Here is a 23812-nt window from a genome sequence, read left to right as displayed (position 1 = left end):
CACTGCACTGTCATTCTTTACTGAAAGGACAAGGCTGTGCCTGTGAGCCCCACAGCGAACTCACCACAACGGTGACGCCCTCGTGCACCATGGAGGGGGAGGCGTACAGGCTGGTGGAGTACTTCCCAACATACAGGGTAGGCCTGGAAAGAGGAGACACCCATGTCCCAGTCTTCTCAAGTCCAGATCCCATAAAAGGGGCCCTTGGGAGGGCAAAACCATAGCCCAGAGACCAGCCCCAGCAACTGCTTTATTAGTCCAGGCATGGGGAAAAGCAGTGAGGTGTGAGGCAGGGCGCTGCCAGAGAACACAACACCAGGACTGTGGGCCTCAGTTTCACTCGCCACCTAGAGAAATTCGGACAAGCCACCTGGAGGCATGCCTCGGTTCAGAGACGTCTGCCTGACCTCGGCCTCCGCCAGGGTAGGGGGACGCTATGCTAGGGCAGCAGCGGGATGGTAGGGTCCCAGCTGCGCCCTGCTGCCCTCTTCCACCCTGTTTCCCGACTCACGTCAACTTGCTCTTGGCCTCGGTCTCCTTGGGAAACGGGTATTTCCACTTAGTGATGCGGCCCACCTCCCCAGGCATGAAGGTCAGGTAGCGCAGGGTCTCCACAGCAACGTTGATGTGCATCACCTTCCTCAGACCCTCCCGCTGCCACACGTAGAAGGCCACGACCGGGGAGGCATAGTTTTGGATCCACAGGACGTCCCCAGATTCACTGTCCACTGTCACCACCAGCCCGTCGCCGTTCGACACAAAGTGGGACATCTCTGCAAGCATCGAACAACAAAGACGTCAATACCCACCACATCCTGCAACCACATCCTCTACTCCGTTGGCAAGCTGTGGGAACTTGGCCAGAGGAAACAGGACTTCCAGAATATTCTCAGAATGGCTTCACTGGTTCCAATGAACACATTCAGGGTCCTCAATATCAAGACGCTGACAGGGACAGAAGAGAGGAGAAGGAGCAGTAAAAGAATTGAGAAGCGTCATCACACGTACCAATTCCCCACGATGAATGTTATCATTCTGTACCGCGAACGTGTACTGAGAAAAATTAAAAAGCGTCATCACATGTACCGATTCCCCACGATGAATGTTATCATTCTGTACCGCGAACGTGTACTGAGAAAAATTAAAAAACCTTATGACTCAAGAAAGTCACGCCTGTGTTTGTTCCTGTCTCACAAAGGGGCACTGGGAGATAGATGAAAATATTCTAGGTCCTGGGCTAGAAAAGGCAGAATTAGACTTTCAGATACCAATGTCATGATGACAAGATTGGCTTTCTCAGGGATCAGTTGAGTTAGGGGAAGGCTGACCAAAGAAACAGCTAGAGATAACTAAGGAGTCACCTTCCGAGTGGCCTTTCATGGGATTATCACTGTTACATGCTGGTCTGTAATTACACCGCTCACAGGCTTTTCCTAAACTTCTTCTGTGACACACAGGACTCGGTAAGGTGTGCTCCCCGCAAACTCACATTTTACTTCAGTTCCCCGCACGAGTTCTCACCTAGGATCCTGCCACCCTGACTGTGGGAAGCAGTTACTTTAAGCCTGTGGAAAGTCCAAAGCCTGGCGATGAAGGGTGTCTAAAAAGAAAGTTCTGCTCTCCGCAATGACTGTTTCCCATACACGGGAGGGACCATGCCAGTCTCTGAGCCCACTTGGAGCACTTACTGTAGTCCCCATCGTCCTCGGGCAGTGAGGCTGCGTAGTCAAAGTAGGTGGCATTCCAGCGGAGCTCTCGGGTCTTGGTGTCATACATGGTGATAGTGTATTCTGCAGGACACAGATGAGCTCGTTATCACAGGGCCACGGCACCTCCCAAATGTTCAACTTACCCGGTTACAACCAACAAATTCTCCTTAGGTTGCGGGTTTAAAAGTCTAGGCTATCCTCATGGAACATAAAGGCCACCGAGAGCTACAGGCCCCGACATGAGTGAACCCGGCCAGCAGCACGCAGACCAGAGACAAGCCACCCTCACCCCATCCCTGCACCCTGGAGCTCACAGCTCACAGAACCATAAGCAGGATAACAACTGCTTTTGCCACTGATTTGGGGGGTGGTTTACTATCTTGCAATAGGTGGGTGATACTAAAACGTAGTACTCAGAAGTGGGATGGTGCCATAACAGAGATCCAAGAACTGCAACACTAACTTTGTGACCAGCTAGAGGCTGGAAAGGTGACAAAGATAGTGGAGATCTGAATGAGCAGAGAAAAGTACTATTAGAAGCTGAAACACGGTGACATAGCTTGAGATCATGACATGCTTACACTCGCTGGGAATACAGAACACAATGACTGGAAGATCTGGCTAAGGAGCTTTCTAGGCAGAAAGCAGAAACTGTGTATGATATACTGCAAGACAATGAGCTACGGAAGAAATCATTCAGCTTTCAAGCAAAATACAGAGAAACTATAGAGGGTCCAAGATTGACCCCAGCTAGAAAAGATTCTCCATATAGAAAATGGCTTTAGAACAAAGATAAAATCGAGAGCATTGGGGGTAAAAAACTGGCCTCAGGTCAGGGTCAAGATCAAACCCACAGTGAGACCCTCAGACCCTTCTTTGAGACCTGAGAAAGATTTCAGGTAGTACCTTCTAGACTAGTGATGGCAAACCTTTTAGAGCTTCCAATGATAACACACGGCACACTGTGGCACACGTACCACAGGTTCACAGAAACTGTCCTATACCCTACGCTAGGCAAAAAGAACCGCGGGACTACTGTTCCACAGCACTTCCACATTCCGAAGCCAGCTCGTGTGGGTAGAGCTTTTACGTAATAGAATGACAATAATTCAATACATGGGAAACCCACACAGATTCTAAAGGGGTAAAATCAGTACGGACTACAATGATCCGAGACAGTCAAAATGGAAAAAAAAAGACTAAATCCCCTACTTTCAATAACCAGAGAACAGACAGAAAACTACAAAACTCATCATTTCTTATGGAAAAGATTTATGGATTTCGGAAAGGACAAAACCAACAGCCACTGAGAACAATGTACTAGGGAACAAATCCTGGGGGGTAAAACTGGGCCCTAATCAAGGCATATTCCTGCTCCCAGAGCAGGGGAACCCACTCCCCAAAAACATGCCTGGCTGGGTCTCAGAATTCCTAAGTCTGGTATCTGATACGCGCGTCTCTTTCCTTCCGTTTGGATGGAAGTGTTGACTCCAGCTGTCCTGCCTCACCACTGTACACCTGGTGGGAGAGAGGGGTGCTGGGGAGAGGGAGAACTTGTCTTTAATTCTCACGTCTCCAGAACAGAGGACCCGAATCCCCTTCCACGCCTGATACAGACCCCAAGGGGCTGGACTTCGACACAGCGCTCTGACTGGACTCTGGGAATCTTGGGAGGACGTGAATATGTCCGTATGCGGAATACGTGGAAGGGTTGAAACTACGATAGCCAGAGGTAAGACTGTGGTAGACTGTCCGAAAAGATTACCACCGACAATTCCTCCCTAAGTCACTCTTTCCCTCAAAAGGCTGAGTTGGTTTCTCTACGCCTGGCTCTGGGCCAGCCTTGTAACTTTAATGCGAGTAAGGGTCTGGGACTTTCGAGCTTAGAACTTTTTTTTGAAATAGGTTCTTGCTACGTAGCTCAGGCTGGCCTTAAATTCACTATGCATCTGCGTCACTATAACCAGACTGAGCTCAGAACTTACGAGGCATTCTAACATCCACTTTTACTCAACAAGGAACCCGGCTGCCATGTTAAGAAGCCCAGACCATCTTTAAGGAAAAGGTTCATGTCATATGGACGTGAACCAAGGTCCCAGACATGAGTGTGCCCAGCATGCAGTGTAAAAATGATCTGTCCTTGCTGAACTCTTCCTGAACTCCTCACCCGCAGAATCAGGAATAATTAAATGGCTATTGTGTTAAAGAACTATGTTAGGTGGTTTATTATGCAGCAATAGATAACGGAAACAATAGTTTGTGCGCCTATGCACACACATTCCACCTAAGGCCCCAGTTCTACCTGAGAACCAGACAATTTCTATAACCAGATGAAGCTGTAGACACTGTTAAGATTTTACTTGATGGAAAAGGTAAACGAAGCCAGGTGTGGTGGCAGACACCTGTGATTCCAGTACTCAGGAGGCTGAGGCAGGAGGATCACCCTGAATTTGAGGCCAGCCTGGGATACAGAGTGAGTTCAAGGCCAGCCTGAACTACAACACAAGAAGCTGTCTCAAAAAACAAACCAAAACAAAAACAAAAACAAAAAAAAAAAAAAAAAAGGAAAGAAAGAGAACAAGTAAAGAAATCCTAAGCAATCACAGTAGCTGATTTTTACAGGGACAGGATGGACAGTGTTTCCCTTCTAGGAGCAGGAGCAGCTTTTCTAATCTGTAGAAAGGCACTGTTTCCACTGCAACAGAAAGAAGCTTCTGTATCTCCATACAGCCTTGGTTACCTGAACGATTAGACCAAATTTAAGACTCAACTGTAATGAATTCACCCTATTTTTTTAAAACTAGATTTGGATAATCTTCCATGTTTACAGGAGCCTACATTTTTATATAATTTTCTTCTAAATGTTTTCTGGCTTCAGCTTTTAGCTTTAACTTGTGTTCTACAATTTTTGTGGCAAACCTGACTCACGTGAGGTGCCGCACACACGGAAGTAAGCAACAAGGCTCACCCACTCACTCGTTCAAACGTCTGAGCACCTACTGCACGCCAGGTAACACGTCCAGTGAACGTGAACTAAACAGTGGTAGCCAGTGACCAAAACAGTCTTCCCCAAGGGAACTGCTATTCCGGGGGGGAGGCAGAAATAGGCACATAAAATTTACACATATGGAGTGACAAGTGGGAAGAAGGTGGCTGAAAAGCAAAGGAGCAGGTGTGCTGGTCGTGCCTGCAAAGGGACATGACGGGCAGTGAGACGGCCACAGCAGTGGGCCCGCCACTGTAAGTGTGACCCAAGAACGGAAAAGCCGAACCGGGCGTCCCTGGGCAGGGTGGGGGCTGTGAAGCTAGGAAGAGACTGCACAGAGGGGATGGTTTTGAGCAGAGCTGTGGAAAAGAGGACATTTTCTAAAAAGGCAAAACCAGGAACACCTGGTGTAGAGGAACACCCTACGCATCCAGGCACAGCTATTCTGAGAACTGCAGGAATCCCACCCAGGCGGGAAGAGTTGGAGGGAAACAGCAGGGAGGACGGGTAGGAGGGAGGCAGCCTCTGCACCGGGCTCTGTGGGTTGCGGGGCAGTTTACGATGCATCCTTGGACAGTGGGGTCACAGAAAGGGAGTAGATGCAAGAGAGCCCTGGCCCTTCTGGGAACAAAGCCAGGACCAGAGCCGGTGGAGGAGCTTTGTTACACCCTTTCTGGAAGCAAGCAGGCTGCGCACGAGGTCATTCCTTACCTGTCCGCCCAAGGTACAGGAGGGAGGCTGACGGGCAGAGACTATCTGCAAAGGCTGATGACAAGGTCTGCTGCTTCTCCCCGGTCAGGAGGTCGATGACATACCAAATGTCCTGCTTTTTACCTGAAAGGCCACGGAACACTGTCATTTACGCCTATCCTATAAGGAAAAACATACTGCTGCCGAGTAGCAATTGTCGGCGTTCGAGATGTTTTCTGTGCTGAGAGGCCTGAAATCCGTAGGCTGCTGAAGACGTTTCTATGATTCTCTGAGGTGATAAAATAAATCACAACGTTGAAACAACTTCCTGGGTCACTAGATCTGATGTTTTATAATATAATCATGATATAAAATGTCTCTAAACATAATACACTAATTACAGTTTAATAAAAGCCTCCTAACTACTAAAGTTGATTTCATTGCTTTGATTAGTGGCCTTAAATATGAAAAAGTCTTGACATATGTGAAGGGCAGTCCTTTTTCCCACAGAGTAGAAGCTATATAAGTACAGAAATATACCTGGGGGCTCGTCTCCCTGGTAACCACAATCCTTATTTCCCAATGTCCTTATTAATTAGCCCACATCTGAGGAGAACCTATAGTTACCATGGGTAACTGTAATTAGCCAGTGCCTGGGCCTGCTCGGTGCAGTTGGCTGTAACCTGATGCCGATGAAGCCGAAGTTATCAGCCTCTATGCCAAGTCTGTAAGTTATTCCCAAGCAAAAGATCATAGCCCTTGCTTCTGGCAGCTGATTAAAAGATATGGACAGGTGGACAGCGCAGGCCAAACAATACGATTAGAAAAGCCACAGCACATGTATCTGTGGAATACATACCAAGACATCCTGACTAACAGTGAGACAGCAGACAGGGCCTCTGAGCTGAGGATCAGCTCAGTCCCTGTGATGTGCGTGTTTCTGTTTTGTAAGGCACAGCCCCTGGTTATGTTTCATGCAAAGTTACTGGGAAAGTGTCCTGAAACCAAGGACTCCGGAAAGTAGAATTGTGCAATGCTGGGGTGGAGCACAGGCATTAAAATTTGCTAGAGCCGTGCTTCACTCTGACAGATGTGGCAAGCAGGACCACTCTACGTGTGTGCAACTTGCCCACGGGTCATAGCTCTTCTCAATGATAAGATCTGCATATTTTTTTAGGAAAATGAAGACAAAATGAAACTGTCACCAAGCAGCCCTGACCAAAAATCCTCTCCATCTGGCATGATATACACATGCGTACTTCAAGGACCATCACAGGCTGCATAACCTGGCTCCACATCAATAGACGAACTGGGCAACTGCCACGTTCTTAAATACACGTAATGAAGTCAGTTAAAAGGGCCCCACACAAAGGTGATGGAAACAATACCTCAATATCCTAAGTAAGTAACGAATTGCTGGCAAAAGCTGGAAGCCCAGACAGCACACAGTGACAGGGAAGGTCAGAAGATGGCCAGATGGGCCGGGGGATGGCCCACAGGACGGAGGGAGCCTTGGTGATTACTTCCTTTGAGTCCCTAAGTTGGGAGTTCTTCAGTCTGAAGGGCTGGAAGGAAGCAAGAGGCCCAGTGTCCCTAGCAAAACCTTAAAAGCTGGCCCGCATCTGAAACCCAGAAATACACATAAAGCTTCCAAGGTGTGAATAAGCAATAAGTACTTTCAGTTCCTTAAAAAAAAAAAAAAAGCTCCTATATAAACACAAGCTATTATTACTACTATGATTTCAAGATAAACACAGCTCTCCTTTGTGTTACAAATTCATTTTTAGCAACACTTTGGCAGAAAAGTGGTAAACAGAAAAGCAGGTGAGTTGATGCTTTGTAAACCGTGGTCCCTGGAGTATGAAGACGTCTTATCTAGACAAGCTGTAAAGTGCTATTTCTGCCCAATATTCTGACAGCAGAGAACACTAAGAAAGTCCTATAATTAGTAGCCAGGACCTGGCTTCCCTTCCTTGGCTCAGACTATTATATTCCCTTTAAATTTCATCCAGTTGCAGCTAGGTATGATGCAATCTTAAAATCACAGAAATAGGCCAACCCAGCAGCTGAAAGCTTGTTGAATGAGTAACCATATTAATGGCGTCAATTTTTCTCCCAGGTAGGGGGAACCTTTTCTTAACCGGTCCGCTGATCCTGGCATGAACAGCACCACAGCACCATCAAGGCAGTAAGGCCCCTCCCACAAGGACTGGCAAGCAGGTGACAGCAGCAGCACACGCCCCTCCTTTTTTTTTTGGTACCGAGGGGCTGGGGATATAGCTCAGTGGCACAGCGCCTGCCTGGCAAGTGTGAGGTCGTGAGTTCGATTCCCGGTACCGGAGAAAACAAAACAAAACAAAACCAAAAAACCACATTCTTTTGGTACCGAGAATCGAGCTCATGACCTCAAGCTTGCCAGGCAGGCACTGCGCTGTTTAGCTATAACCCCAGCCCCACAGCCCTCTCTCGTGACTGCTACGTTTCCAGATTCTGGGACTCACTGTCACAGAGAATGAAGTCAGTGCTGAAAACAGGAACTCTTACCCATGTACAAGATTCCATCTGCGCTTCGGCATGGGGATGCCTGAACCAACTCTGGGATGGTAAAGGGAAGTTTCTTTAAAAAAAAAAAAAAAAAAAAAAGAAAGAAAGAAAAGAAAAGGAGAAAAAAGAAGTTAACCAAGTCTTGTGCAATTATTAAAATTTTACTAGACAGTATGTTTCTATTACCCAGTTCTGCCAAAGCGAGAGAAGCACTTAGCAGACGTGAGTTGTCCTAACTGGAACCCAAGGAAAAGGAGGTGCCCTGGGCTTCCCTGGGCTGAGCTCTGTAACCGAACTCCTGCGCTTGCTACACGATGCAGAGGGCCCTTCGCTCTCCTCCGCAGGGAACCTACTCTAGCTGACATAAACCTTCTGTGAAAAGACCTACACAAATATAGAGCGCTGCACATTTAAATGTGGGAGAAACGTTTCTCCTGTCTCGGGTAGTTTTTTCTCTGTCTTGGAATCTTGACAAAGAGATGCTGACTAACTGGAATGACAGTGCTTTTCAGAGTGGGAAGGAGTCGACACATTAATGCTAAGGAGAGGGACTCTTGGGCCATAGCATCAGCTCTGAGAGAAGGCAGCGTGACGCGGACAACACAAGGGTCTGGGGTAGAAAGTCAGGTTTTGGTGTTCATTTAGCAAATAACTGTCTACTGAAAACACAAAAGAAAACTGAATCTCGACTATGAAAAAGAAGTTACGGTAGGTGCCAGAAAAAGAAACGCAAAGGAATCCAAATGTTTCAACACATTTCATCATAAAACTGATCCTTCTGAGTCTACAGCTGACATCTGACACGTCCTTTTGGTTAGTGCTTGTTTCGGTGTACTTTATTTTTGGAACTTCTGTGTTCTCGAAACTGTTCTACAGATACCTGCTGTTACAGAAGCTCAGGATTCTGTAACACTGTCACCTTTTTTCTCTAGGAAAGAAAAAAAAAGATTTCCCGGTAGTATTAAAAACCAAAGTGCAAAGAGTAATCAATACTCGGGATTTCTCATCACCCCAACATTCAAACTAAGCCTAGAAAAGAAGTGAGCCCGCTGTGGTGAGGCATGCCTGTAATCCCGGCACTTGGGGGACTGAGGCAGGAGGGTTACAAAGTTGAGGCCAGCCTGGGCTATGCTGAGTTCATGGGACACTAGTCTAGGTTCAGTATTTTTCTAGAGTTCCCCACATCACAAAAGTGTGCAGCAAAGGGTGAAAACCACAAGTCTACCTTCCCAAACGGAGTGTGGGGTAGACCATGTGCCGTCTCTAAGGAGGCATCTGACGGGTTGGGTGGAGACTGGTTTCAAGCAACCCTCGTCCTCCCAAGTTGAAGGTCCTGAGTTAGAGGAAACTGTTATTAGAAGACTCCTATCCTTCCAGGGTGCTGGCTGGGCCACCAGCAACTGCTGGCCTGGATCTGCATTTCTAAACTCTGGCTACGCACTTAAAAACTCGTTTAGGGTACTCTGAAAAGATAGTGATGCCCAGGATCCACTCCAGACCCCCTGAATCAGAATCCCCAGAAGGTTTTTTCTGAGTCAGGGTCCTACTATGTAGTTGTGGCTAGCCTTGAACTTGTTTATGTAGCCCAGGATGGCCTCGAACTCACAGCAATCCTGCCTCAGCCTCCCAGGGGCTGGGATTACAGGCGTGCACCACCACACCCAGCTTCCCAGAGGTTTTTAAATATCCCAGGTGAACTCCATGTGCCAACGCAGTTAAGGACAGAGTGAGGAACCTCCAGAGTATACAAAGAAGATAAAAATTCTTACCGTCAGGCCTTCGTTATTCTTGCCCCCAAGCGTGTACAGGCTTCCATCATTGGGGTCTGGGAGGAAGGCAGGCCTAGAGATTAAACAGTAAGTATCAACAGTAAAGGACAGCCGTAGGACAGAGCAAACCACCAAAGTCACGCAAAACCATAATAGAGAAGTAGTGGGGAGCAGTGTGTGTGTGTGTGTGTGTGTGTGTGTGTGTGCGCAACAACTCCACCCACGGCTCCCCCACTGCCACCACAGACACATAAAATGCCCCCAGGGGTGGAGAAAAGCAACCTGCGGAGGAAGTCACGAAACCACAGAGGAGTAAATCAGCATCTGGTTGAAGCGCTCTGCAGGAAGGTCAGTCAGTGAGCAGACCCAGCAAGCCCACTTCTCAGTCTTCTCTTAACTGTGCACGGAACTTCCAATAACTACTATTTAAGTTAATAGCGCGGCATGACACATGCACAGGGAGAACAAATCCACCTTTAGTTTTCACAAACCCTTACTCTTCGAATGGGGCAGTAAAAGCAGACCGTGAAAACCGCTGTCAGAGAACCCGCCAAGGAGATGAGCAGGGGTTTCTCTATGGACAGCCTCCCCCAGGCAGACGGGGGGGGGGGTGTCCATCTGCTGGAGACTGCACTACAGCTGGAGTCACTCAGGAGCCCCTTCCGAATCTCACTCCGAGTAGGAGGTGCCATCACCTGAGGCTCTGACAGATGACACCCAGCTTTTCATCTAACTCCGTCCTCTAGGAGCAGGCCGCAGACACCCTCCCTCCCCGTGGCATGACACAGCGAAGAGGGAGACATCCACACTTTGCTAGTTTAAGTTTGAAACTCAACCTAATTTTCACCTAATTAAGCCTTTTTAATACCATGGCAGTCTCCTGAAGGAATGGACCACTCCCCGCCACAGGTTCCGTCCCACTCCTCTCTCCCTCCCCCTCCCCCGGCTGGGGATCAGACCCAGGGCCTTGCACACGCTAGACAAGCGCTCTACCCCTGGGCTACACTCTCACAGCCCTCACTCAGTGTGTTACACCTTAACCTGCGCATGTGTGTATCCCAGCTACTGGCCTCCGAACTGCTGAGTACGTGAGGTGATGAATTAAAAGAGACGTGCTGAGCCAATCAGAAAATGTACTCATCCGGATGCAACTAGAGACCATACTCATAAGTGAAATAAATCAGACCCGCAGGTGTAAACACTGTGTTGTCTCCCCAGTGTAAGAACCTGGAAGAGTAAATAAGATCTGCCAGGCATGGTGGCGCACACCTGTAATCCTTAGGAGCACTTGGGAGGCTGAGGCAGGAGGATTGTTGGAGTTCAAGACCAGCCTAGGCTACGAAGTGAGCTCAAGGCCAGTCTGAACTGCATAGCGAGGCCCTGTCTCAAAAAAAGACAAAAAAAACACAAAAAAACAACGAGAAAAGAAACTGCTCAAAAGGAAAAAACAACTGGGATAGGGGAAAGGAGAAAAGAAGGAAGGGAAGAAAAAAATGCGCGCGCACGCGCGCACACACACGGCAGCTAAGATAGTTACACTACTAATTTCTTTTAGTTCACTGAAGGGAACGGTTTGTGCTTATATTGTTTGATCACTCTTACATGCCTGTATCTGGTAATCTGAGCAACTACTTTGAAGATAACAATACACAGTGTAATAACCATTGTTCATTTCCTATCATCTTATTTTGAAATTCTGCACTTGATCTAAGCCAAAAGGCTGAGAAGCAATTGTTGTTCTGAAATTCTGTATCACTGTTTTTTTCTCTTTAAAATTAAAAAAGAAAAACAAACTTACTCTTCCACGTGCGTTGGGACCTGCAGGACTGGATCTGTGCAAAAGAACAAAGGCATCGTCAGACACACTTGAGAGCGCCCTCGGCCCTCGTTGTAAGCTACACCAACCCCGGAGGCCAACTTACAGGAGACAGTGTATGTCGGTGCACGTTAGGAAACACGCACAAATGCACACATACGAACTGTGATTATCGCCGAGATCACACTGAGAACTGCTGTCAGAAACTCCCATGTAACTTTGGGGATGAGCACAGAAGGAAGAACTGGCCGCGAGCCACAGTGGACCGGGGGTGACAGCGTCACTATCGGAACATCCAGGACTTCTAAATCCCACATCATTACCCTGCCGGATACCTGGAGGGTTACTAGATATCCCTGTTCAGAAATGTCAAACCGGCTTAAAGAACAGGTTCTCCCCTGGGTGGTAAACGGAGACGCACCCCTCAGGAGCCGCCTATCAGAGCACCCTGGAACTCCCAAGTGCTGCGTCCCTCTGATCCATTAACTGGAGCTCTACAAAATCTAGTTTTAAAATAATACAAAATGTAGAAAAAGATTTTATAGAAAGAAGTTCACAGGATCATAACAAAAGTCTTCACCAGTCAATACTGTGTTTAAATGATGGAAGATCCACTTGGTTAAAAAAAAAAAAAAAAAGAAGGCTTCTAAAAGGGCTGAAAAGTTTTCAGTCTTTATGCTGTTAGGTCCAGGAGAAAATATAACGTTATACAGACACTATTAACGCAGCTATGGGGGGAAGTCTTTTACAAACATAGAAGAAAACTAGATGAAGAGTTCAAAAATGCTCACTGTGTGTTACTTTCGTTGGCAGTATAAGCAACCCCCAACATATACCTTTTTCGTATTTCTTAAAATTTGTACAAGAGCAGGCATTGCTCTTTAAGTTAGGAGTAAGCTTTTGCCTCTAAGTCAATTTCACAGTCACAGCAGTTAGAAGTGGCTGAATTTCCCTCTCTAGATTCTCCTGGGCACACAGGAGGCTCCTGACTGGCTGGGTGGATGGTGGTGAGGTAAAGGGCGTGAGCGCCGGCACTGCGCTGTAACATCCCCAACCCGCAAGGCACGGACTGCGCAGTGAGGAGGTCCCGCCACAAATCAGAACCCACAGCTGCAGTCACGCTGCACACGGCTTCAGACTGGGGGCGGGGCAGCACACACTCCCACGGGACTTCGTGTGCAGGTCCAGCGGCTCTGCTCATGGTAACAAACAGCCGTCTGTCTGGTCCTCCTTACCACTTGAGATTCTCAGATGAAGGAAATCTTTCAAGCCTTAGCATGTACTGACACTAGCTTAACAGCCCAGGACTTACACAGAGACGCACTGCCCTCACAACAGAAGTACACACGACACGGAAGAGTAAATCATTATCTAGCCAAAAGCTCTGCAGGAAGGTCAGTCAGTGGAGCAGAGCCAGCAAGTCCACTTCTCAATCTTGTCTTCCACTATGCGCAGAACTTCCAATAATTAATATTTAAATTAGTAGCGCGACATGACACATGAACAGGGAGGACAAATCCACCTTTAGTTGTCAACAAACATTTTGGAGGCAGCAAAAGCAGACTGTGCAAACTGCTGTCAAAGAATCTGCCAAGCAGACGGACAGGAGTTTCTCTACCGACAGCTTGTGGTCTGTGGGCAGCAAGCGTTCACTAACCCAAAAACCCTTCAGCAAACAGGATGAACTTTCAGTCGGTAAGCGTACGTCTATCTTTCCCATTAATCACCTCTCGGTACACGCATGCACACAGACTGAGGCAAGAGACAGGAAACAAAGGCACACGACAGTCACTGGCTGCAACACACTAGTCAAGGTGCAATTAGGACCCCGGTACTCCAGTGCGGCCCTGAAGCCACACACGCTAGAAGAAGCAAGAATGGCTACTCCAGAGAGAGCAGGGCAGAACAAAAAGGCATCTTTTCAGTTTGCGTTAGCCACTCAAGGTAACACAGATAAAAAGGACACCGGCAAAGCCTTGGAATTCACCAGAAACAAAATAGAGACTGACACGATTTGAACTCCTGTTAAGAACCTGACCCCGCTGTAGAGTGTTTGCTCAGCCTCGTGGACTTGTTTTCAGGTGCAGGTTTTCCTGGTTTTCTATAGTTTATGCACCGGTCACCTGATTCTGAGGGACCCAGAACGGCCCTGCACCATAAGACACAGGACATCAGCAGCAACAGGGAAGGGTTCTCAGCACAAATACAGGTGTGCGAGAACCAGGCTGGTTAGTCTTCGGAGAAGATGAACCCCCGTGGAAGAGAACACAAGGCTCACCTTATTATTCACCAGCTACCCAATAAAACTGGATACCGAGATAAGCTTCCGCAAAGGTGTGGGCCAGGGAAAAACCCAACCACTAAGACCGCGCTCACAGAGCCAAGCAAACTGCTGCTTGTTTTCTGGGGTGTGATGATGACTTATTCTATAGATATTTTTCTTCTTTAGGAATCATCTGAATCCAGGATTTGCTTGAATATATTACAGAAAATAATTGTGTGGGAGGGACCAATAAAGTAAAAGGTGTTGGACTGTTAAAGATGGATGAACATCATTAGGGAATCATGTTACTATTCTTTGTACAGATGCTTGAAATCTTCCTTATTACTTACAAAAGGGACAAACACAAGTTTGAGGCCAGCCTGGGCAACTTAGCAAGACTCTGTCTAAAACAAATAAAAAGGGCTGGGAATGTACCTCTGTGGTAGAACATCACTGAGTTCAACAGCCAGAAAGAGACACACACACACATACACACACACACACACAAAGTTAAAGCCAAAGCCAGGGACTGTACCTGCATGTAATCCCAGCACCCTGGGAGGCTAAATCAGGAGGAGTAAAAGTCCGAACCCAGCCTGGGTAGGTTAGTGAGACCCTTCACAATAAAAAAATAAAAAAATTTTAAAGAGGTAGGAGATGCAGCTCAGGGTAAAAGCCCTGGGTTCACTCTCCAGTACCACACACACACAGAAGAAAGAAATAAGTTAAAAATAAACACCTTTGGAAAGCTAGCAAAATAAAAACAAAGCATCATGGGAAAATGTACAGTGGAGAGCAACAGGAAAAAAGTGTCGGTTTTTTCTTTAATAATGAGAATTGGTATCAGGCAAGATTCTTGCTTTTAAAAAAGCTTTCAGCCATGTCAGAAGAAACACTGAGTAAACCGTAAGACTGTAAACAAATACTCCCACGAAATAAGCCACTCTGTCTATACGGAGCCTGACAAAGATACACGCCAACCTCACCAAGCCAGTTTCGTTTCCAGAAAAAGCAGCAGGGAGGGTTTCTTGCTCAAGTGTAAAATGGGTGTTATTCAAGATAATTCTGAGGTTATCAGGCAGAGATATGGGAAAATATTGCTGAAATCAATGTTTGGTTTCCCAGGAGCAGTTCAGGAAAAAACCAATGTGCTCACTGCTGCCCGGGGAGGAGCGGCCCCGGCCTCAACTCCACTCCTCTGGTGACCGGTGTGGTCTGAGACAGGCAGCGCAGCCCCCATTCCCCCATCCCCCCACCCCTGCAGAAAACAACTTCTGGGGTGAGATCAGGTAACACCTACTGCTACTGTGTTATGCTAATGTAATAATCTTCCCTGTTAACCTCAGACTGAAACGATAAGACAGACGTTCACATTTTCCCTTTGTCCAAATTCATGAGGCTTAAAAAAGTTTGTGTGTTTTTGTTTTTTTGTGTTTTGTTTTGTTTTGTTTTGAGACAGGATCTCACTGTGTAGTCCAGGTTGGCCTCAAATTCGCAGGAATCCTGCCTCAGCCTTCCAAGTGCTGGGATTACCATGCCTGGCACAGAGGTTAAAATTTAGACATTTCTATCTCCTGAAGAAGTGAGTTTTTTTGTGGAGACAGGGTCTTGCTATGCAGTTCAGGCTGGCCTTGAACTTGCAGCAATCTTTCTGCCTCGGCCTCCTGAATGCTGGGAATATTGGTGTGCGCCACACCTGGCAAAAAGTGAGCTTTTTCTGTGCTGCTCACTCTAATACCTGGAGGGAATTTTCCAAGTTCTGCCCTGCAGCTGTTCTTTTCTCTCTCAGGAAGCACATCCACCTGAATCTAACCACAAGGGGAGTTCTAGGTCCCCACCTTAGGCTCAGTGCTTGCCCGTGTGCGGTCTGGGCTCACCCTAGCCAGCTCCATCTCCAGCCATCTAAATCTCGCTTGTTCTTCAGGCTCCGAACACCTTTCCTGCAGGAAATGTGAACGCACTGTCCGTTATGCTCGGTATGTGCTGATGACGTACTTCTCATGTTTCCCAAGAGACAGGTAGGTACTTCCTGGCATGCGGCTTCTCTGGTTCTCAAGTAACTGAGGGCTGGACTGAATTTCAAGCACTCTGGGAGCAAAACCCTTCATTTCGCTTACTGTGAAATATACACAGGAAAATGCAGAAAGCGCATGTGCAACTCCGCGAGTCACCAGAGGCGGAGCCCGGGTCCCGCCGCCCAGGCTGCTGCCCTCTCTCGCACGGGGCACACGCGGTCTGGAGAACAGGAGATCTTAGCGGAGTCAGCGCTGCACGGGGCACACAGTCGCCCGCACAAGCGTTTCACAGTGAAAAGGACACAGCGAAGCCTCGAGCACACAGCTAAGAACATCCACCCAAGCGTAGAAAGGTTTATTCATATTTTTTAAAAATTTAAATGACGCGGTACCTGCCTGGACGTGAAGAAGAGCAGTGGTGGAACTGCCCAGTGCTGGTCACGACTGGTGCTGGGGGTGCAAGGCTTTCACAATGCTATTGCTTTACTTTCCCGTATATACGAGAAGAACCTACTCCATCAAAGAGCGAAATAAAAGGCGGATAATAGGGAGGCAGGAAATAGAACTTCTGCAAAGGAGGGAACCAAAAGCTGGAGCGGCGAGGGAAGGCGCAGAGGAACGGGGGTAGAGGAAGAATTAAGACGTGCTGTACACGGTACCGACTCCCACAGTGAAGGCAATCACTACGGCGAACATGGACTAACAAAAAATGTGTAAGAATTAAAGTCGGCATCTTCAAAAAACAGCTACTCCAGAAAACCTTTTCTAACAGGCTGGAAAGAAAGGCTGTCCTTGCAGCTCCACCTGCAGGCGCCTCGGGAGGCCCGTCCTCCAGCTTCGCAGGGTACGCAGTTACGGGAAGGCCACTCTGCACAGCAGGCCACGCCGTGCAGGAGGGCCCCTGGAGGCCACGCAGGTGGCCCCAACCGGCCAGCCAGGCTGGGGGCAGAATGTGGGGTGACACCTCAGCCAAGCAGGGAACATCTCAGGTGAAGTCCACCCAAATGTATTCTGCTTTTCATTTTAGCTTATTAGTACATGCGCATACAGAGAAAGCTTACATAACACACCTTAATTCTTTGCTTAATCAACATTTAAGCAACTGTTTCAAGCAGGAGTTGAGGAACCCGCTCTCTGGACGTGGCTCAGGCAGACTCCTTCCGCGTGGGAAGAAATAAGAACCTTCTGATTACGGGAGCTGTGGGAATAGGCTGCTCACCCGACGGCAGCTCACGGAACCTTGAAGGGCCGTTCTCTTCTCTTCCTCAGATGAACAGTGATACCTGAGGAACACCCGCTTCTCCAGGGCATCTGATAGGCACTGGCTGCGCGGCCTCCTGCACGCGGGGCTCCCTTCCGACCCCCGATCTGACCTCACACGCAGTGTTTGAGAACCCGCTTCCCCTCTGACCGGAGACTTCTCCAGCATGACTAGGGCATCATGTTAGAAATCCTCCCAAAGGGCCCCTTTAGGTGTGCCTCTAGCAGCGATTTGAAGTATTTTCAGTTGTCCCTTTTAACCATTGTTAAAAGAGCAAGCGACCACGATGAAGTGCCAACTGCTCTGCCCTCCTTCGCTCCCTCCCTCCCTCCCTCTCTCTCTCAGGAGGCTCTCTCTCTCTCTCTCTCCCTCTCTCTCTCAGGAGGAGGGCAGCTCCCAACTACTGTGATTATCTGTTGAGGGTCACCACACACATCTCAAAAACAAGCGTCGGGCATCTCCCACTGGCTTGGCTCCCTGGTAAGAGCAGCGCGGGGCAAAGAGAGGAGTGTGCAGTTGGCTCATGAAGCAGTGAGCGATGAGCTGCTGAGCACGCGGCTGCGCACGGGCGCGCCTCGGTTCGGGCCGGGGCACACACGGCTCGGGGAAGGGAACCGTCAGGACCGCCGAGGGGCCGGCGATGCCCTGGTGGGAATAAGGACACAGGCCTGGCGGTGTGACGAGCTCCTGCTGAGCCGCAGCACAAACAAGCTGGAGAGCAGAGCCCTGAAGACTCTGGTGTGGCACGCGGGCCGCAGCCTCCGAACAGGCTCCTGAGCAAGGGCCGTGCGATGTGGCGCCTGACGGTAGGTTGGACAGGCGGGCGCCGAGGCACAAATGGAAGCGAAGGGGGAAGAGAGAATCGTACGGCCGGGACAAGGGCGACACAACTGCGAGTGAGCCAGGCCCGCACCAGCATGGGTGGAGAGGGGCCAGCAAAACCGCGTCTGGCCGGGTAGAGTAAAAGGAACGAGCGAAAACCCACGGAGATTTTGATCCTGCCTGACGGAGAGCAGTGAGACTACAAAGGCTCGGCCGGAACACGCTAAGATATACAACCAAACCGAAAACAATTTCCTCGAGAACGCGTTCAGGGTTCTACACTTGATCTTGGCCAGGAGGCCGAGAAGCGATGTGTCTAGCGCTCTCATACTATTTTCTTCTAAAGAATAAGTGGCAGAGACGAAGTCCTTCACCCTCCCTCAACTCAAAGCCTAAGACTTCCAAGTAGTTTTCACGCACTCATGACCCAACTGGAGAATATTTCTCCCTCCAAGGAGTAAGCCCTTGCTTAATCCAAGCCTTAAATTCCCGCTGAAGTTGTCAGGCTCGAACTGTAGGACGGAAAGTCTTACAGGGTGCTCGAAGCCCCGCTGCCACGTGGACAGCACTTCAGGGTTAATCCAAAGCTCCTCAGATCCTAACCCTCATCAGAACTGGGAACGCGTGTGGCAAATTTTCTTCAAGGGTGACCTCAGCAAGTGGCACACTGTCCATCTGACAAAGGTAACAAGCTGGAGACCCCAGGATACTCAGAAAACTGCCCCAACCTAGCCACACGCGCTCGTCCGCTTCACTCCGCACAAGTCCCCATGCCAAGGAGCGCACACAGTGAAGGTTCCAACAGATCGCAAAGAACTAGAGCCCGAAAGACCACCCGCGCAAGCGTCGCTCGGGTGTTGTAACCTCATGGGGTTCATTCCCGAGCAACGGGGTTTCATCAAACCACACAGACCCAAAAAGTACTGAAGCCACAGGCAAAAAGGTGCTTCACCCATTCCTCCCACAATCACAACTGTGTCCAATCCGTCTCACGGTGCTGCGGAGGACCCATGACAGCTGAACCCACGCCACCGTGAGTGGGGCTGTGCTGTGGGAGGAGCCCCCGGCGATGCAGGCTGGATACTGTGAAACACACTCCCGCCGTGAAAGAGGGAAGCCCACAGGGGGCAGGGAACAGAACGGACAGGAGCTTGCTCCCTCACGTCCTGAAGCTGCGGGCTGGACACACGGGGTACGCTAAACAGTATCTCCATGCTGGGAGACATTTAAAAGTAAAATCGAAAAGTGAAAATGAACATACATTTTATCTGAAAAGTATAATAAAAAAGAGAAAGAAAGGACCAAACACATTTTCAAGATGCTCAAAAGCAAGAACAGGCCTTTATCACACGCCTTCTAAAACTTCCTTTCAATCCTGCACAACAATGGAGAGAGAAGAAATACTCTCCCTGTGGCTGAGCAGGGGGACGGGAAGGTGGGTGATGCATTCCCTCCACCTACGAAGTCCTGAGAGCGGTGAGACCTACTAAAAAGTCACCACTTCCCACATCTCCCCCATTTCCCGTTCCCAGCCCGCTCCGCGGACAGAGCACTGACTCTCCTCCCACGCTGCCCGCAGGGCAGGTGGGGAAGCCACGTACAGAGCGCAAGAAAGGCTGCGCGCAACTCAGGACTAGAAACCGGAGCTGGAGACCACACTCTGACGGTTCGAGCAACGCACACGGCATCCCCAAGAGGCAAAGCCACGTTCCACCTGCCTCAGAACTCGAGAAGGACGCCCAGTCGGAAGGTGAGGGGACAGGTGCTGAGCGGCCGGCTGCCTGGAGGCCCCATCAGAGAAGCAGCAATCCAGGAGGAAGGCAGGTGAGGACCAGAACTCAAGAACCAGCACCAAGAGCTGCAAGAGGCACAACGAGCACCCCCAAACCCAGACAAGAAAGGGCCCAGCACGTAAGCCAAGGCCGCAGGTCTCTGAGGCGTGAAGGAGCCGGTGGTGGGAGGGTGGGTAGCCAGGGAAACGAGGCTGGAGGGCTGGGTGAGGGCGGACTAAGGGTCTCACCCGCAAGCTGACGAGCTCAGACCTGGCTGTGGGCCAGCGCTTCTCAAACGAGCTGTGGCGAAGAGGCAGGTGCTGCCGTGTCCACCACCACACGGGATGCCTACCTCCCCGTCTCTAGTCCTCTCCTTGTACACAGGTAACAGTGTCCGCACCGGGACAGGCAGCAGGCCCCAGTGGCGGTAGGGCCACTCTAGACAACACGAGAGTGTTTCCGAGTAGGTGCAGCGCGAGGCGGGGGCCTCGGTGGAGGGTGCGTCTGGGGGCAGCTCAGTGGGTGCACGGGAGGACTGCAGAGGGCAGGGATGGGGAAGCAGCAATGGCAAGCCGCAGGCTGCCGTTTTGGTACCTCGAGTCTGATTCAGACGCAGGAGGTACTTCCGGAATCTACACAACGGGATCCGGTGACCAACTAACTGCTGAGGGGAAAGCAGCAGAGCACCACTGTTTTCTAGACCGGCAGGACCCTATTAGCGTGGGCGGAAGCAAGGTACGCAGCACACACTTAGAAAGGGAATGCAGATGGGAGCAAGACTGCCTTCAAATCAAACAAGCAGTTTGCTCTCAGCCTTTCCTCCCGAAAAATCTCTAGCATTAACCACTCACAGGACACTCAGGAGTCTGGTTGGGAGAGTAGCCACGTTACATACTTAGCATATATTTATGGTTAGCAGAGAATTTTAGCCAGGTGTAATCCCAGCACTCAGGAGGCTGAAACAGGAGGATTACTGCCAGTTTGAGGTCAGCCTGGGCTACAGGGTGAGTTCAAAGCCAGCCTGAACTATATAGCGAGACCTTGTCTCAAAACAAAAGAATGGTTTTAAATTAAGACACAGTCCAAAATGCCCATCATTACTGGAAAGAGGATAGAAAGGCACGGAATAGGATTACTGAAGAATAACTGATAAGGGGCCGGGGATTTAGCCTAGAGGCACAGCGCCTGCCTGGCAAGCGCAAGGTCATGAGTTCAATCCCCAGTACCTCCCTCCCAAAAATACAAAATAATTTGATGAAGATTTGAGTGTTAAACATCAGCAAGAACTAGCATCTTATGGTGAACACAAAAAGCCCTAAGCCTCCCTACAAATATTCACAAAAGTCCTTTCGACTCCACCAGGCCAAAGTGAGTCTGATGAAGCTTACCTAAAACAAAACCTGAGCACCCCATCTTCCCTTTGCATCTGGTCTCCAATTACAGAAATGAAACATATTTAACCCTGTGCACTGGGGAAGTATCAGAGACAGAGGGTTGCTACAGTTACAAAACCAGGTTTACAGAGACTCTACCTAGAGTAAAATGTCGCATTTCATACTAGTTCCAGAAAACATATCAGACTCTTTCCCCACCAGGTATAATTTGTCACCATGGTCCGAAAAACCTCCCCTTGTGGGAGCAGCAACACACGTTCGGCTCAGGAACAAAAGCACCTGCCAAAACCACAGCGGAGGGGGGCGGGTGTGCGGGGCGTGGGGGCCTGCACAGTTTGTTAGCTCCTGAGAAAGAAAAGCCGACAGCCAGGAAATCATGAAATGGAGCCACAGACACGTACTCTGAAGAGCCCCAGGCTGATGTGCTATGGGTGGCCCACCTCCGGCCCAATACGCTGCCCCCTAAAAGGTGCCCTCGCTTCTGCGAGGTCTTCCTCAAAGGACCTTCCCTGTTACAACTGCACGCACAGGGGCTGGGGATTTAGCTCAGTGGCAAAGCGCCTGCCTGGTAAGCGCAAGGTCATGAGTTCGGTTCCTGGTACCGGAAACAAAACAAAACAAAACAAAACAAAAAACTGCACCCACAACACTGCCCAACGTGGTACTGTCCGCTCCCTCTCCCGTTCCATTTTTCCTCCACAGCTACCATCAACTTCCTTCTTGTCTGTTTCCTCCTCTAGAATGAAAGCTCTACAAGGCAGGGAGTTTGCCTGTTTTGTTTGCTTGGTGTATCCTCAGGGCCTAGAATATCTCTATAACCCAGCTACCTATTAATGCTTTAGAATAGCATTTTTTTTTGTTTGTTTTCATTTGTTTTGTTTAGATAGCGTCTTGTTGAGTTGCCCAGGCCAGTTTCGAACTTGCGATTCTCCTGCCTCAGCCTCCCAAAGTACTGGAATTATAGGCATGTGCCACCCTGTGCAGCTAGAATTTCAATTTTGAAATCTTTAGTTATAACCATAAGGTTAAAATCAAATTGCCACCTCAGAGTACCAGAGTACCAATAAATTTCTCCTTCTCTTTCTCTCTTTTAGCTTTCTAATTTTTTCAGTTTTTTTGAAATACTGGGGATTGAACCCAAGAAGCACTAAGCTATATTCCCAGCTTTTTTTTTTTTTAATTCTTTTGTTGTTGTTGTTGTTGTTTTGAGACAGGGTCTTCTATGTAGCCCAGGCTGGCCTGGAACTCATGGTGATTCTCCTGCCTCAGCTTCCCAAGTGCTAGGATTACAGACATGTGCTACCACGCCCAGCATTTTTACATTGGAACACGAAAACGTGGCCTGGAACTTGTGACCCTTTTGCCTGTCTCCTAAGTAACTGGGATTACAGGCATGCACCACCATGCCCAGCTTGCCTTTGCTCATCTTTGTATAGAAACAGAAATTGAAGCTATTGATAATTCAGGCCTGAATTTAACTTTTAAAAGCCAGTTTATTCCGGGCAAAGCAGTAAGATTTAGAACATGACTACTACTTAAAATGATTAGACCTTACTCAGATTTGTCTACTCTTCCTTTAAGTGTTGTCAGGGTTTGGGGGATGTAGCTCAGTGGTGCAGCGCCTGCCTGGTAAGTGTGAGGTCTTGAGTTCAAGTCCAGGTACCCCCCCCCCAAAAAAAAGTAAGTGTTGTTAAACTCCTCCTCCCTAATAAGTCAATCGAGTCTGCTCCTTCTGTCTCTGGCACATCTCTCATCCTTGCCACCCTTTCCCTTCCCCTGCCCCCCTTTTCAGATTATCTCTGCTATCTATCTCTACTCATTCCTATCTCTACTCGTTCCCCCAACACACACACACACACAAAGCAGAGCACTGGCCGATCACTTACCTGCTCCAGCACATTAATGGCTCTCGGCTTCCTACTCAATGAGTAAGGCTCGGTACACCCCGCGGGCCTCCCGCCTTCCCATGCCAAGGCATCTGCAAGCAAGCTCCTTCGGAATGTCCCCGCACCGAGCCCGCGGCCCCAGCTTACGTCCCACCCCACGGCTGGGGCCTCCCCTGCCCCTGAACGGGTGCAGCTCACAGCGCACCACCAGAACCTCTCCGGGGTAGTTACAGAACCCTGCTCTGCGCTGGGGTTCTGTGTGCTTGCGTCTTCTCCCCACTGGACCCGGACACCTTGGAGACAAGCTCTTCCTGTTTCTTCTTTGTATCTACACAGTATCTTTCCCTAAGGTTCTCTAAATACACATTAAATGAAAGGGAAAAGAAAAAAAAAGATGCAAATCCTCAGTTACAGGAGAGGACAAGCTGGTTTGTGTATCTGAGCAAGTAACAGCCCAGCCTGGACACAGCGTGCTGGGCACAGCCAGGCTACTTGAAGACCCGGAGAAGATGCAGTTACAACTGGGTGTGCAGAGAAAACCAGAGCAGAGTGCAGTGGCTCAGGGCAAACAGGGCCGGCCTGGAGACACTGAAAGGTTTTTTTTGTTTTTGTTTTTGTTTTTTCTCGGTTTTTTTCCTGTACAGGGAATCAAACTCACGACCTTGAGCTTGCCGGGCAGGTGCTGTGCCACTGAGCTAAATCCCCAGCCCCTGGAGACACTGAAAGTGACACCTGGGTTCTAAAGTTCAATGGCTGAAAGGTTTCTCAAGCCAAATGAGACTTGTTGATTGTCAACTTTGCACAAAATAGGGAATTCTGAAATTTAAAGTATTCCACTTTCATTTTAAAACCTTGAAGGTTTTGCGCATGGAAGATATACAGACG

The 23812-nt window shown here is 49.0% G+C and overlaps 1 protein-coding gene across 1 annotated transcript in view; it reads right to left on the bottom strand.

Annotated features, from left to right (window-relative positions):
* The window catches only part of Ern1 (endoplasmic reticulum to nucleus signaling 1), a gene marked incomplete in the record, with an annotated part of 82999 nt that overhangs the window by 26817 nt on the left and 32370 nt on the right, over positions 1-23812 (bottom strand). The window contains 7 exon segments of the mRNA XM_013503183.1: positions 65-143; positions 512-773; positions 1689-1790; positions 5407-5529; positions 7930-8002; positions 9699-9771; positions 11497-11530. Of these exon segments, the coding sequence (XP_013358637.1) occupies positions 65-143; positions 512-773; positions 1689-1790; positions 5407-5529; positions 7930-8002; positions 9699-9771; positions 11497-11530 (746 nt within the window).

This window comes from Chinchilla lanigera, unplaced genomic scaffold (genome assembly GCF_000276665.1).
Source record: "Chinchilla lanigera isolate Chin_1 unplaced genomic scaffold, ChiLan1.0 scaffold00077, whole genome shotgun sequence".
NCBI classification, from domain to species: Eukaryota; Metazoa; Chordata; class Mammalia; order Rodentia; family Chinchillidae; genus Chinchilla; species Chinchilla lanigera.
The sequence above is the reverse complement of the archived record's forward strand: the minus strand, read 5'-3'. Positions and strand labels throughout refer to the sequence as shown.